A 16,616-nucleotide genomic window follows, 5' to 3' on the forward strand; every position below is an offset into this window, starting at 1 on the left:
CGTGGGTGCTGGGAATTGAACCCCAATGCTTTCAACCACTGAGCCATCTCACCAGCCCCACAAAATAATAATTTCTTAAAAGATATTTAAACAATTGTGCTTTACAAATTGTTACATTGCATACACATTGTTAGCAGTGAAGTGAGGTCATATATGTGTGTTTTCAGGCAACTCATTCACAAAGGGTTTACTGAACACCCAGGATGGACCCAGCTTACGGGCCAGCATATATTTTTGAATTCCCCAAAACATGAGCTTGCTGAAGTATTACTTTTCAGCATTAAATGAACTATAGTTTGTTGAAATGAGTACTGTGAATATTTTTAAATGTGTGTGTTGCCTAGCAACCAGCATTATAATGACTTCTGGGCCTTTCAAAAGGCTCCTGGACATACTGCACTGTTGCTACTGATACTACTGATATTTTTGAGTTTGGAGCTAACTGCTGGCAGAGCCAGAGCTATCTCTAAAATACATCCCCCTCTTTTAAATTACAGAGAATTGAAGGGGTGTGTGCCGTGATTAAACATACATTTCTATAAGGACATTCTAGTTGGCAAATTCATACCCGGAAGGGAAGGAGTCAAAGGAGGAGGAGCACTAAGAATTAGCTGTGCAAATGGAAGGGAAACCACGCAAGTTACAGAACAAAAAAGGGGGGAGAAAAGTTATTTCTGCTTACCTGCCACTTTTCTTGCAAATTAAACATGACAATTGTCGCCTTTAACCAATATATTTTAATTACATGTTGCTGTTTTTTTTTCTCCCAATGGATTCATCAGAACTATTGTCACTGCTAATAATTAGGTCAGTATCTTTCATTTCAATCATGTTGATGGGAAACAAGTCAAGCAACACCGGGAGCCATCTCTCCTGTCTCATGGTGTTAGAGCAGAGAGCAGACAGGAAACAAGGCGTGAGACACCGGCCAGGCTCCTGGCCCCACCACTGAGACTTCGCAGACAGGGATACGGCAGTCTGCATCGATTGATGACATTAAAAGCCAGAGGCTAGCGGGATATCGGTCCATAATAACATAATTGTACTTCTACTTTTACTACATAAACTTCATTTTTCACTAAGAAGCGCTGAGAATATTGTTCTTAAACACTTTCTGAGAGGGAAAACAATTGTGGCAGAGGAAACTCCAGGTCCAGGAAAGCCTGGAGACTGGAATCTTTTTGAGCCAGGCGGTTCTCTGCTCACACCTCGCAGTAAGTCATAAAATGTCCAAACTCACGGGCAAGAAAGAGTGCACGTGCACGAAGACACGAGAGCCAGCATATTCTACTGACCATCCAGAGAGAGCAGCGCTGGATAACTTTGTTAGTGCCTCTCCCTCTCCCTCTCCCTCTCCCTCTCCCTCTCCCTCTCCCTCTCCCTCTCCCTCTCCCTCTCCCTCTCCCTCTCCCTCTCCCTCTCCCTCTCCCTCTCCCTCTCCCTCTCCCTCTCCCTCTCCCTCTCCCTCTCCCTCTCCCTCTCCCTCTCCCTCTCCGTCTCCCTCTCCCTCTCCGTCTCCCTCTCCCTCTTCCTCTCCCTCTCCCTCTCTCTCTCTCTCTCTCTTTCCCTCTCTCTCTCTCCCTCTCTCTCTCTCCCTCTCTCCCTCTCCCCTCTCTCTCCCCTCCCTCTCCCTCTCTTCTCTCTCCCCTCCCTCTTTCTCCCTTTCTTCCTTCTCCCTCTCCTCCCTGTCTCTTTCCCTCCCCCCTCCTCCCCTCCCCTCCCTTCACCATCCTCTTCCCCTCTCCTTCTCTCAGGTCCCTCAATGTTTTGTGTAAGGTCTGCTGCAGTGTGCATTTCCCTGTAACTCTGAGTTTTCATCTTGCTCCTGCTCTGGTGTACAGTTGATAACCAGGAAACATCCTATCCACAAAGCATGCACTAAATACATGTCTGCAGCCACTGCAAACAGATTCGACATTCATATGTCAGGAATTATACCAGAATTATACCAGGATGAAGCCATCCTGAAGACAGCATTTACTTTGTGAATTGTCTTTCACCCTTCACTGAGGTAGACATACTCAGAAAGTCAGCAGTTGTGTTAATGAATGTCCCTACCATCTGCTGGGCATCAGCAACCACAAAGGTACCTTTTGAGGCACTGTCATCTGCAGTCCAATTGTCTTGCTAATTTTCTTGAAAGCCTCCGAAACAACTACGACACTCAGTGCTGTTTGTGCACAAATTATTCATGCTTTAGTGGCTTGACATTTTCCCTCATATTTTATTAAAATCCTTTGTGGTTGCAGTTAAATAACTAATTATGCATTCAGAGAGTTAAAAGCATAGCAGCCACGTTACTGAGGTAATTGAACAAGATGAGGCCGTGTTCTCTCCAGCAGCAGATGGGGAACACTGGAGGAGCCCACCACACTTGATCTTTTCCAGATGACGCAGAAAGACATCAGTCTTGACATTTGTCTTGACTTTTAAATAAAATATAGTAGAGTAAAAAAAATGGAATAGTAAGTTATTGTTTTAAAAATGAAACATTAGCATGCTTTTTATAAAGATTAAAAATTCATATTCTGAAGTAAAATAATACAAGAGTTCAGCATGGCATCAGAAACAAAGAGAAACAATGTTTCTCAGCTGATAAGTTTTTATGGACTAGGTGAATACAATGATACATTTTGGTGTGGAGCTTACTAAATTGTAAATAAGTGTCATATTTAAGAAGACAAGTATGGTAGATTGCTCACACTTGTAATCTCAGCACCCAAGAGGCTAAGATTTTTCACAGGTTCCAGACCAGCCAGAGCTACATAGATTTTGTCTCAAAAGAAAAAAAAAGGACTCCATGTTAGTGATTTTTTTTTTAAGCCGGGTATGTACTTGTCTAGAAAACTCTCAGATATGAAGACAGCATCGCTGGAATTCTGGGTGCATGAGGAGCAAGTCTATAAGAAAACGCATGTTTCCACCTCAGCAGCTCTAGATGACCCACACAGTCCATTCATGGACTCCCAGCTAGGTTATCCAAGTCACTGGTGAAGCCAGGCCACGGTGAGCCTGAGGACTGGAGTGTAGAGCGTGAGGACTCACCCCTTCTGCTGTACAGTTGCCTGCAATTTAAAGAAAGATAATGCGTATCTGAAACTGAAGAGAGAGGAGACATATGGCTTACCACACATGTGAGACGCCATGCAAGCACTTCATATATTCCTTTATCTAAGGTCAGCACAGCTCTTAGAATAAGGTGGCTATCCTTCTCAACTGTTCAAGAGATGAGGAATCTAAAGTGCAAAGAGATTAAGTAACTTTCTGATGATCAAACGAGACCTGGGTGATAGGGCCCAAGATTGAAACCCATGTCTGCCTAATTGTTCCGCCTGCCCAGGTATTTATTCGATAACAATTGTCTGTCGTAGGGAGAGAAACAGCATTGCCGAGATTTATTCCATGCTTGCTCTAAAAAGCTCCCAATCACGTAAACAATTCCCAAGATGTTTCCCACCAAACCAAACTCCAGAAGCGTTGCTAAGAGGACGGACCCTTGATCTCAGGAGAGCAGTGAAGTTAGTTGAGGATGTCTACGGAAAGCTGTACTCTGAAAAGTGTGTTTTGATCCCTAAGCCAAAGCCACGAGGCACTCCTGCTTCGTGCAAACATCAGTCAGCAGTGGGTCTTGGTTTTCCTTTCTTAAAATTACTGTTGACGATTTAATTATTTTATATAAAGACAATCTATAGTTTATGAAAAGTTAATGAAGCAACACCCTTATTAAAGTTAGTCAAATTTGTAAATCTCTTAGGCATTAAAAAAAATACTCCAAAGTAGGCTTTTATTTGCGATTTGTATAGCACCAACCCTGGCCAAATAAACTTCTTACAGGCCCTTGTGTCTTGATTCTTGAAAAAAGAACAAAATCTTTTTTTAAAACATAATTTTTCTATTCTTTGCATTCAATGCATACAGAGTATTTTGGTCATATTTTACAACTTCTCCCGGGTCCTCCCCTCCCTTCCCACTCCCAACCCCCAACTTCAATGTCTTCTTCTTTTTCTTATAACCTAGTAAGTACAATTTGTACTGTCCTTAGTCACAAGAGTAGAGAAGCCATCCAACAGTGGATAAGACGCTTTCTCCCTAGTAGCCACCAACTGTCGGTAGCTCCTTAGCTGCGATGAGGGGTCATGAGTATCTCCATCACTCGGGCTTGCCCTGAACATCTATCTCTGTGGTTCATGCGTTGGACCTGTCACCATCTTGCCCCAGTCCTCCCTGACTCCTGGCTCTCATGGTCTTTTAAGCCCTCCATGGAATATTTTAAATAAACATTTGAGACGCCGCCACACACATTATGCATTGTCAAACACTGTGGAGAAATAACTGGCTTAAGAAATGTAGGCCTTCGGTCATGGAGAAGGACGATGGGCAACGGGTGTAGGTGGATAACTTAACAGTATTTGCGTCTCACACACTTCCAGATGAATCGGAGTATGCAGGGATGTTCTATCTGGGCTAAGCGCAGAACTCACCAGACTAAAGAATCCATCTGTTTCTGGTGCTCCCGCCTAGTGGATGATGTTAGATCCGGGGACAGAAGGTAACCAGGATAAAATAGCCAAGTCTTAAGCCCCAGGGGTGATTTTCAAGAGTCAGCACAAGTGGAGGGGTCAAGATGGAGCTGATCCACTTTCCTGTGTCTGTTTACTCCATAGGTAGAGTCGTAGTGGCCAACCAGAACCATGGACAGCTCGGCAAAAGGAGGTAAAAAGGAACCACTTGAGGTAAAAAGCCCGCCAAAAGACTCGAAGATGCCTGTCAGTGAGGCACTGCTGGACTATCAGTAAGTCTGTCGTCTGAACCTAAAACAGCCCCGCGCAGACACACTCACTGTTAAGACTGAAGTGACTGGGCCTGGGAGACACGCAGCTAAGCACTGCCAAGAAAACAAGACAGACTAGAGATGTCATGCCGTGTGCTTTGCTGTGTGCACAGGCTGAGCAGTGTGTGTGTGTGTGTGTGTGTGTGTGTGTGTGTGTGAGAGAGAGAGAGAGAGAGAGAGAGAGAGAGAGAGAGAGAGAGAGAGACATGGCGCTCCTTCGTGTGGCATTGGCTCCCTCCGTGGTGCTGTGTTCTTTCCCTATGGAGAGAGTGGCTTGCTGGTTTCCCTCCTAGAGTACACTGTGAAATAGTTGGTGTAAACTGAGAGTCAGAGAGGGCATTTCTCTTTATTAACCTTCCCGTTTCTTAGATATTCCAGCCTGTATTATATTAAACAACTACATATCAAAGCTAAGCAATTTAGAGGTGTGTGTGTGTGTGTGTGTGTGTGTGTGAGAGAGAGAGAGAGAGAGAGAGAGAGAGAGAGAGAGAGAGAACCTTGGCTGTCATTACTCAGGCACTGTCTACCTCGATTTATTTCTGTTTTTGTTTTTGTTTTTCTCTTTTTGGACAATCTTTTTAGCCTTGAACTCTTGACAATCTTCCTGCCTCGATCCCTTAAGTTCTGGAACTATAGGCGTGTGCAACAACTCTTGACTTAAAAATTATGTTTATTAATAAGAGTATTTCATAATGTCTCACTCCTAGGAGCTGGAGATGTCTTATTTCAACAAATAGCCTCTTGAGCCCTTGAGAATGTCAACTTTTGGCACTGGGTAGGTGTTCCAATGTGTCATTTTTAGGGAACTCATGGACAAGTGTTCATAAATTTCCAGACAAAAATGAAATCATTCATGTTTTCATTCAACAAATATTTGTGTGTTTATCATGTGCAAGACAAGTGCTGAACCCAGGATACGGCTGTGAGCAGGACCACGTGGTCCATGGCAGACAGATGTGTAAAGGAGAAAATGGCTTGGCCTCGTTGGAGGGTTTGGAAAAGCAAGGATGAGGGAGCCATGCGAGTTGATCTCTGGATGAAGACAGTTATGGAGACAGTGGAAGAATGTGGCTTATGAGAAAGACACCAGGGTATGAAAAAAGCATACCCTAGTTCTAGAAACAGCAAGCATCAGAACAAAGGACAGGGGCAGATTCCAGTGGTGTCAGGGCTGGAGCAAGTGACAAACGCTGAGACGAGGAAAGAGAAAATATTTATCGGAGGAATGCATGGTTGAAAATAGGACCCTGTGACGCTAGTGGCTACATCTGTAATAAGAAAATTATCAATGGTCAAGGAAAATTCTCTTCTCCAGAAATTCTCACTTGTGTTCACATCTTTAGAAGGCAGTGAATAAAGGGTCAGAATTCTAGCAAAGAAACAGCCACTGGGGACAGTTCTTACTTGAGATACTTGAGGTAACATTTGCATGTGTTTCCTGTGTATCTGGAATCTTTCTTCTCTCGTAAGCAGTGCAGAAAACCCAGGCTCTGCGATCACAGCCTGGACTCACTTGCTCCGTGGTTTTGTGATGACATCATTACAGTTGGTTCTCCTTGCGGTTGACAGAGGCCAGCCAGTCTTTTCGCTCTTTACCAGGGGGTTTACAAAGGGGCAAACACTAGAGTTTCTCAGGAGCTGGTGGCCCACATGAAGAGATAATTCCCATGCCTGAGTTCTCTGTCGTTTGGTAAAAATACACTAAATAATCTGACAGACTACAAGAGCCAAAGGCTTGCCGGCCCGTGCTCTGCCGGTGACCATTCACTTATTCTGGGCTTCCTCTGTAACAGAACTTTTACCACATGGCAAGTAGCCCTGGACTCCTCTCAGCGTCTGAAGGAGGACTGCCTGGGCAGCATCTTGTATTTCTCATCCTGTCCCATGTTGTCATAAGGCAGTAAGCCCACAGTGGATAGTGATTCATGGTTTCTGAAGAACTGAACTTCAAAAAAACAATACTTCCAAAGAAAATGAGACTATGAGATTTTATTTTTGGTTGTTTGTATAAACATGATTCTTAGTACCTTGGTTAATCTATGCAGCTATCATCTCTCAGTAATGATTCCTGTTTTCTCCTTTATACCCAGATTTTCTACACTGAGAATAGATATAAAGAGACGGATGTGTACTTAGTTATAGGTTTTAAAACTAGAAAGTACAAATAAAGGTTTTGAAACCAAAGATGATTTGGATGGGTAGTTGATGGGTTTGTTTTCATATGGAGCAAGCAGTTAAAGCACGTAACTTTAATTTTTCAAAGCCTATTTTTAATGAGGGTCCTTAAACACTTTAACCTCCCTTCTAGCCCACCACCCACCAGAGGTAACGGAAGAGAAAGGAAAGGGGGAATTGGGCCTGTTTAGAAATGGTTCTTGAGAGCAACTCCCGTCTGTCTTGTCAGGAAATTGACAGTTTAGTTCACAGGTCAGCAGCGCCAGCTCAGTCCACTCACAAACACTTCACGGATACACAAACAGTCCAGTTCGGTAGAGTCGGGAGAGCAAACTGGAATCAGCAGCGGCGCCATTACCTAGAGAGGCAGCCAGGCCTCGGACCCGGCACAAGTCATCCGGGGGACCAGGAAGGATGTCAGGAGAAGTTCTGTGCTGTGCCTTTCTCATCAAAGTGAAGCTCAGCGAAGATGAGAGACCAACAAGCCCCGCCCAGCCAGCTGTACCAGCGAGCCAAGCTCAGCCTCCGTCACTGTCCGTCCAGTCCCGTTTGTCCTCCCTCCAAACATCGCGTGTCCTCCACAGGTCTTGCCTCACCACCTGTCTTGTCTCAGCATGTGAGTTTTAGCAAAACTCCATGTGAGTCGGTCTCAGCCGACATCACTCCGCCAATGTGCCCAGGTCCACGGAGGTGGCAAGAAGCCGCAGCATACCACCACAAGTTTTGAAGTACCTTTTTCTCTGTGGAGTCCTGACAAATGGAGCTCAACTCTGCAGTGTAAGGCGGACCAATACAGGCATGTCCTTAGCAAGGAATCCTTCACTGTGTGCCCTTTCAACTAGCTGCTTTAGCAGAGAACATTCTTTCACCTGTGTCTGCTTCAGTGAAACATTCCTTCACATTCGCCCCAGCAAAAGCCCATCCAACACAATTGACTTCCCAAAGAACCTTTAAGTTCCACTTCAAAAGCACTTAGAGCCGAGATGGAGGAAAACACCAGATGTGCTTTCTGCTTGGTTCTTCCTCAACAGTCCCTGAATACTGGAAGTCGTGTGCCTGTCTCTGCGCTGCCTGGCACAGCTGGTAAACAGGGTAAACTTGGGGTCTCTTTCTTGAGTATCAGTCAGTGTGGAGTCCTATCTGAGTGTAGAATCGAACTCACAGAGCTAAGACTAAGACACTGCTCCACTCATCGATGTAGAGGATAAAAATTTAGAGTGCCCATCTGGGCGTTGAAATGCCTACCATGAACCTGATGCTGTCTCGCCCACCGACAAATGTGTGCTAACAGTCGTACCTACCACAGCCCTGTCTTCTGATCAGGCACTTCCATGCTCACAGGGACTCTCCTGCAAGAAAATAAGGCCACGAGCTTCCCTGGAAGGTTACTCTTTGAAGAGCTGATACTTAAGTGATTTCTTCTGACAATGGTTTTTATTTTATCCTTTACACTTTTTCTTTGGCTTTCTACAATATAGGTGACTAGATACAGATTTAGGTATAATTTTTTTAAATAGAAAAATAGAATGTTTTGAAGTTGAAATACATCTTCTGATTTATTAGATTAGTAAAATTATGTATTTATTGAATTCTAAATTGTTCATTTCTGTGCACTAACTTTTAAACACATCTTAGGTGAAAACATACACTAAAAATACTCAAACTTTAAAAAGTTATTTTTCTTAGGGCTGGAAAGATAGCTGTGGGGTTAAGAACACTTGCTGTTCTTCCAGAGAACCTGGATTCAATTCCTGGCACACAAATGGTGACTCTCGCCCATTTGCAACTCCAGTTCCAGGGGACCCAAATCCCTTCGTCTGACTTCATGGGCACCAGACTCACAAGTGGTACACATATGAGTCTGCACATAAAATAAAAATTTTAAGTTTGTGTTCAGCCTCAAATTTCCAATGATCTTTCATGGAAGGGGAAATTTGTATCTAAGGAACGTTTTAAAAGTACGGGCAGGAAGTGGTGAGGTGACACATGACAACACTACGCACCAGACCCTTTTAAGATCATTGTAAGAGCCAGACATAGTGGCACATGACTTTACTCCCAGCACTCTGGGGTCAGGGGCAGGCGGATTTCTGAGTTTGAGGCCAGCCTGATCTACAGAGTAAGTTCCAGGACAATCAGAGCCACACAAAGAAACCCTTTCTTGAGAAAAAAAAAACGAAAAACAAAAGAATCACTGTAATGTATCTGGGTTTATCACGCCACCTCCTTCAGCCCTCCGCATGACATAGAGGATACTAAGGCATTGATGGGGACATATAAAAGGGGAAAATATTGGAAAACAATGAAGACAATTCCACGTAACAGCCCAGAGTGTGGAATTCTTGAAGTTAAGCTCCAATACTTCTAGGTAAGTCCACCTCTTCAGGAAGCAAAGGAAAGTCTAAAATTAAACCTTCAATTGCCATGGTTTCCACAAGGGGGCCAGGGAAGCAGGAAACAGATCAGGATTCTCCAAGAACTGCTGAATATTGCAGGGTGAGCATGGGACGAAGCCGTTTGTCCTAAACATTCACAGCTTAGAGGCTGGAGGCTTTTTTGGGGGGGTGTAACAAATAAAAATACAAGCTGAACAACTAAAGTAGAATTTCAGATGAACAGCGAACAGGTTTAGTATATATACTTTATATGCCATACCTGGGTTGGGGTGGACAGGCATTCCAAAGGAAAGTTCTTAGCTGTACGGGGCGGGGGGGGGGGGGGGGGAGCCGCTCTATTCAGTCCCTCAAGGTCTCAACTCAACGGGTGGAGACAAACACATTTGAGATTTGCCTATTCCCACATTGTTGGATCGTGCCTGCTCTGCCACAAGGCATGGCCTCTTGGGGAGGTAGAAGGCAGGGAGTTTGACTGCACTTTTCCCACACTGGGCTGTAAGGAAGCACTGTGACATCGCTCTGGGAGTGGGAAAGCACAGTCTGAGAAAGCCAGAGGTGGTTAGGGGGTTGCTGTACTTTCAAAGAAGCAGGGCTATGGGGATCTCTGACCCTTGGACTTCCTGGCAGCACTAGGAGTCACTGAAGAGCTGAGAATGGAGTCTGGGGACCACAGGCTGGGGACAGTATCTAACCTGGGGGGGGGTGCAGTGAGGGGGGGAGGAGCCCCGGCTTGTCCCACCCAGCAGGGATGATTGTCCTTAGCTTGGAGGCAGCAGGCTGAGAGCACAGAGAGGCCTTCTATGGGAGAATTAAGCTGCAGCTCTGTAAATAAAGGCCTTCCCCAGGTCCCTCACAGAAGATCTTGTCCAAAGAGACAGTCCATAGTTCTAAAGCTTATTATCATGGTGGAAAATGGATACATTAAGACCATACCTCACTTCTCGGGGTGGGCCTGAGATTAAGTATCTTCTGCAGGGGGGAATGTCTGGGAAGGGAAGCTTCTTGGCCAAGCTCTCTGGGACCCTGGGTACATCGTGGAGAACTCTGCCTGGAGCCTATTGTGACCACAGAACACGTTTCATTTTATGTGAGAAGCACTGCACGTCTTCCAAGGCAGGAGGAGTCTGACAGGGTGCTGGGCATCATCTGAGCCTCAGGTGTGTGCCCACCGAGTCTGTGGGTTTCCACCTGCTCCACCTTACCAACCTCCCTGTCAAGGCTTCATGTCCCACACAGCATTGCAGAAAGCATGCGAGTAGCTGCACAGTTCAGATAACTTTTATAATATCTTCATTTTTTTAATCCATAAAAATGAGAGCTAGAGGGTGGAGCTATAACTCAGTGGTAGAACATTTGTGTGATATGAATGAGGCCCTGTGTTCAGTTGCTAAACACACACACACACACACACACACACACACACACACACCAGAAGACAAGGGTATCAAGAAGTCGCTTCTTTAGTTGGAAGCAAAGCTTTACGTACCCAGAGGCAAAGCTCAGCTCTCCTGCCCTGCACAACCACAGCCCTTCACTCGCTTCCCTTCCCAACCACAGCCCCCCTTAGCGTCCACCTCAATGTGTAGACAGTGTTTGTCTAATCACTCTGAATCTGCTAAATTGTAGTCCCTGAAGGCAAGGATCATGAAGGTCTTGTTGTAACCCATCTCTGTCATCCCCAAAGCAATGGGGGGGGGGGGGGGCAAGTGGCAGTCATTGAGTCTGTGACTTCATGAAAGGGAGGACTGGGTATCAAATGGTGGAGGTTTGAAACTGATGAGCTCTGAAACTCATCTCCATGGATTTTTTTTTAAATATTCATTTGCTGTGTATGTGTGTGTGTGTGTGTGTGTACACATGGTCTCGGGATGGAACTCAGGTTGTCAGACATGGCATCGAGCATGCCAGCCAGGCATCTTGCCACTCCTAATCTTGTTTTATAGAAGAGTAAGCCAAGGCCCAAAGCAGCTGTGTGAGCCACACGGGGAGTGGGAACGCAGGACCAGCTCAGTATTCTGGGTACTCAGTATTCTGGGTTCTCAGTATTCTGGGTACTCAGTATTCTGGGTACTCAAATCACCTGCCTTTTGAGGAGTGCCATTATGTGATTGGCTAACATCATTTTGCCTTTCCCCATCTTGTGGAAGGAAGGAGCTTCAATTTTCCCTCTCCTAAGTATACAAGGTCATAAGTAGATAAATGAGGTTTTAGAGAGAGTCCTGGTAGCATTTCACATTCACATAGAATTGATGAGCACTCTTGAGGGCACCCTTCACATGTGATTTCTCATTTTATTCCACATAATAATACAGAGACCTGGGTGAGGCTTTATCTGACAGCCTGAAATTCTAGGTCCTGAGATTTGATTTGCCTGCAACCAAGGAGGCAAGAAATCGTAAAGAGCAAAACCTCGGTACTTTATCTTTAGATTAAAAAGGGAGTTTGGGTGAAGTAATATCCATAACCTTACTTCAATACCAGACCCAGAATTCCAAGATTTACTTCCTTTCGGAAATGCGGAATACACAAGCACTCTGCATAGCCATCGGTTGCCCCGCCCCTGAGCCTTCCTGCTCTTTCCATTTTTCCTATGGATGGGTGGTCATTAAACCTATCCTTGGTATGTGTTAAAGAAACGTCTGTGATGGGGAAGCTTTAATCTTTGGAAGAGAACATGCAGTAGGAGCATAAATCAGTGGGCACGCCCAGGTACCTAGTTACTCCACGGTCCACTTGCCCTCAGCCTTGCTTAGTTTAAATTCAGTTTAAAATGAAAATGTAGCCTCAGTATCCTTCCTGGGGAAACTAACCCGAGCATCCTTGTTTCTCCACAGTCGTGAAATAAAGGAGAATGCGGTGGAGCGATTTATGTCCCAGATCAAGAAGCTGAGGGAAAAGAATCAAAAGTACCAAGAGAGGGTGAGTGCAACGTCGAGAGGAGGTAGGCAGGCACAGAGCATGCGCACAGTAAGAGTGACGTAGGATCATAATGGATCACACCCTAGAAAGCATGCTCTTTGGGGCTTGGAATCGGCTGACTTATAACTTATTAGTTTTCTTCACACATGGGAGGCAAGCCAGCACTACTGTCTCCATGGTATTGAGGATAATCAGGTTAAGGGCCACCAGCTCAGGACACAAAAGCACCTGCTTCCGAACTCAGCAACCCGGAGTTTGTTCTGCAGAGCCCGCATGGTGGAAGGAGAGACCGACTCCCCCAAATGCTCCTCTGATCTGCACATATGGTCTGCGGCATGTGTCTATGTGCACAGCTACCTACATACATACATACATGGCAATTAAAATGTTTAAGAATGAGATTAATGGGAATACCAAGGTGATGCTGGCTCTGTCCATTACAACAGAAATAATGTCCATGAACAGTAAATGATTATGAGACCAATTTATGCCCTCAGGCGTCACATCTGCAAAGAGATACTAATACCGACTGTCCTTCACTGATTTGCTTTGTATAGTATGGGAACTTCCACAGTTGACTGTTTTATTTGGCTTTTTTGCTGCCCCCTCCCCCACCCCAGCATAGGATCTCCCTATGCAAGTCTAGCCTGGGACTCATACTTCTCTGTCCCAGCCTCCTGAATGCCGGGGTTACACACGTGCAGCATTCCTGGCTCTGCTTTTGTTTTTAAAGGCTGTGTCCTTACATTTTAATGGAATTTGGAGTCAAATGTCCTGAATCACCTCCCATCCTGACTATTCAACTTTTTAGTGACAGCTTTCTGGCAAAAATTGGCATCAGCCTTGTTAAGGCCTAAGTGGAATGTTGAGGCCTAGGTAGAATGTTAAGGCCTGGGTAACTGTGAACCCACCTAGCCTGCCATTTTTGTGCCATTACTAATGTTATAAGGAAACTTTCTCCTATGTTGTTACTGCTGTTACTAGGAAACTTTCTCAGGTTCAAGTTGATTGCATATTCTGCTATGTTCTGTGCTCTTGGACACCAATCACAGCAGAGTGAGTTAGAACTTCTTTGTATAGTTAGCCACTGTAAGCTTGAACCCAAACCAACTGCCAGGCAGCACTTCCAGCACCTATGTAAGAGCTTTTATGGTTTTGCTTTTATAAGCCACCCCTGGGATGGACCCCAACATAAGAGAGACACCTGCACCAAGATAAAAGGTTATTTGGAGTAAGACTTCCATTTTGAGTAAAGTTTAAGTTCCCAAGACCTCCTTGGGAATCAGCATCCTACTTGGCAGAAAGAGACATGGACATAGGTAACTGACATTCTAGTTGGTGAGTTAAAACATGAATGTTAGATAGGGCAGGTCCCCTGTCACAGTTGAATAACCCAACCAATGGGAGCAGGATAAGTGTACCACAAAGACGTGTTCCTAAGGAAATCCCTTATCCATAAAACCTGATGGTGAAATAACTTGTCACAGACGTTTGAGTATCTTAGACTTAAAAGCTCTATAAATTCTAGCTAGGTATTGAAGTTCAGCTCCTGAGTCTGCACTTCGGCCCTGATCAATCAGTCTTGGGGTGTGGTGTTCAATAAACCACCCCTGTTTGACTGAGATCGGCGTCTGGTAGGTTTGTGCAGTGATTCCCAGACCCCTACAGCCTCAGTTTACCTCTTGGAAAATGGCAGCACCTGTCCATTCCATGCTGATCTGTGAGACTTGAGAAGCCTCTGGCAATATGCCTATGACTCTGAGGTGTCACAGTGGCAGTATTTGTAACAAGAATTAAAGCAGGTAAACAGTAAGAGCTAAAAGAAGCCTCGTCAATATTCTGGAGGTTCCATCCAGGACGATCAAAGTGTGGAAGAAGAGGAAGAGCTGCCTTCAAAGGAGCTACTGCACACGCTTCACTGGCCAGCACTGGCCCTCCCAAGTCAGGCATGGTTAAGGGAAGAGCCCCAGGTCGGATTAAGATGTTGCTTTCCCAGCCTTTACCTTCCACGTGCTGGGATGAGAGGTGTGTACTGCCACACGTGCCTTTCTGTCTTCTGTGTCTCATGTTCGTTTTACTTTTATTCTTCCATTACTGTCTTTTGTGTTATGCGTTTTCTAATGTACCCTTTTAACCATCATTTCTTTTATCACATCTTAGTTATTTTCTTAGTGACTTCTGTGAGGATTCTAATTAGCATCCTAATTAATAGTAATCTAATTAAGATCAATACCAACTCGATCTCAGTAACATCCCTCCTCATTTGTATTATCATATAAAACACGCTTTATAAATTGGGGTTGATTGGTTGGTAATGAAGCGTAGGTCTGTGTTTACTGCTCCACACTGGTATTTTTCACATAAAATAATTACAGAAAGTCTAAGTACATAAGTTTCAGATTTACCCGTGCAGTTACTTGTGTTGCTGCTCTTGTGTTTTCTCATAAATTCAAGTCATTTGCTGGGACCGCTGACATCACTGCGAAATACTCACGTTGGTAACTACCAAAGGGCAGCCTGGTGCATGGCTTCTTCTCTCAATTTTGATTCCCTGATACACCCAGTAAGACAACAGTGGCAAGAATAAACTTCAAGTCAGTTAAATATGCATCCTAGAAGCATCGGTCAGAAGAAGAAAGAAGAAGAAGAAAGAAGAAGAAGAAGAAGAAGAAGAAGAAGAAGAAGAAGAAGAAGAAGAAGAAGAAGAAGAAGAAGAAGAAGAAGAAGAAGAAGAAGGAAGAAGAAGGAAGAAGAAGGAAGAAGGAAGAAGAAGGAAGAAGAAGGAAGAAGAAGAAGGAAGAAGAAGAAGAAGAAGAAGAAGAAGAAGAAGAAGAAGAAGAAGAAGAAGAAGAAGAAGAAGAAGAAGAAGAAGAAGAAGAAGAAGAAAGAAAGAAAGAAAGAAAGAAAGAAAGAAAGAAAGAAAGAGATAACTTGCTTTTTATTTCAACTGTAACATTTAGAATGGTGAATGACCTTCATACTAAAGCAAGATTATGAATTATGTCATCTGTGATGAAAGCAAACAAAAGTGGCAAGTCCATAAAAGCAGGACTTCTCTCTGTTATGCTAATAGATATCATTTTAGTGTCCAGCATCTGACTTGATACATGGTGGATAACTAAGTTAGGGAGTCTAGACAAAAGCAGGGTCAATGAAAAGTTCAAAAAAATTGGCACCATGTTCATGGAACCTATGGGAGGGTGATAGACCCATAAGTTGATAACATATTCTTTAAAAATATTACACTCTACTGATGGCTACTGCACTGATTTTATTTTGTTTTGAATCTTATGTGTTCTCTAAGCTACTAGAGGTAGTACTTCAAGCCTCAGCGTGTGCCTGCGTTCTAGGTAAATGGTCTTAACAGTTGAGCAGATGTGTTTAACTACCGTTGGTCTCTATGGCAGAATAGACGCTTGAAGGAGGAACAGAATTGGCACATAAAGAATCTCATAAAGGAACTGAAGGAGGAGGAGAAGCTGGATGGGGCACCAGTCGTAACAAGAGAGGATGTGGAGGAGGCAATGAAGGAAAAATGGGAGTTTGAAAGAAACCAGGAGGCAAACTTGAAAGGTAAGCTAGGAACTTAGAAAATTGTCACCAGTGTTGTATTCATTTGTGGGTTAATGTCTTTGCCTTCTAATGCGCGACTGCATATCAAATGATATCATCTCCTCCACAATCCATATTGGTATAAAGACAGGAGAAGGAAGGAAGGAAGTGAGGAGAGGCCCTGGAGGAAGTGAGGGGGAGGACTAGGGCACTGACAGTGAGGGGGAGGACTGGGACAGTGACAAGTGGGGAGGACTAGGACAATGACAAGTGAGGGGGAGGACTAGGACAGTGACACTGAGGGGGGAGGACTGGGACAGTGACGGGGGAGGGCTGGGACAGTGACAAGTGGGGAGGATTAGGGCAATGACAGGGATGGGGAGGACTAGGACAGTGACAGGGAGGGGGAGGACTAGGACAGTGACACTGAGGGGGAGGACTGGGACAGTGACAAGTGGGGAGGACTAGGACAATGACAAGTGAGGGGGAGGACTAGGACAGTGACACTGAGGGGGGAGGACTGGGACAGTGACGGGGGAGGGCTGGGACAGTGACAAGTGGGGAGGATTAGGGCAATGACAGGGATGGGGAGGACTAGGACAGTGACAGGGAGGGGGAGAACTGGGACAGTGACAGTGAGGAGGACTAGGACAATTATAAAGGATGGGCTCGATTGCCCCTTGGTCCTGCTCAGGTCCTGTTAAACATACTCTGGGGTGTTCTTTTCCACGAAGCTCTGTCCT

General features: G+C 44.7%; 1 protein-coding gene across 1 annotated transcript in view; it reads left to right on the forward strand.

The window, feature by feature from the left end:
* The first annotated feature begins 4,691 nt into the window (after positions 1 to 4,691).
* The window catches only part of Ccdc83 (coiled-coil domain containing 83), a 35,650-nt gene continuing 23,725 nt past the window's right edge, over positions 4,692 to 16,616 (forward strand). Inside the window, exons 1-3 of the mRNA XM_052177581.1 lie at positions 4,692 to 4,792; positions 12,237 to 12,321; positions 15,729 to 15,894. Of these exons, the coding sequence (XP_052033541.1) occupies positions 4,692 to 4,792; positions 12,237 to 12,321; positions 15,729 to 15,894 (352 nt within the window). The remainder of the gene's footprint in view (positions 4,793 to 12,236; positions 12,322 to 15,728; positions 15,895 to 16,616) is intronic.

This window comes from Apodemus sylvaticus, chromosome 1 (genome assembly GCF_947179515.1).
Source record: "Apodemus sylvaticus chromosome 1, mApoSyl1.1, whole genome shotgun sequence".
Classification (NCBI taxonomy): domain Eukaryota; kingdom Metazoa; phylum Chordata; class Mammalia; order Rodentia; family Muridae; genus Apodemus; species Apodemus sylvaticus.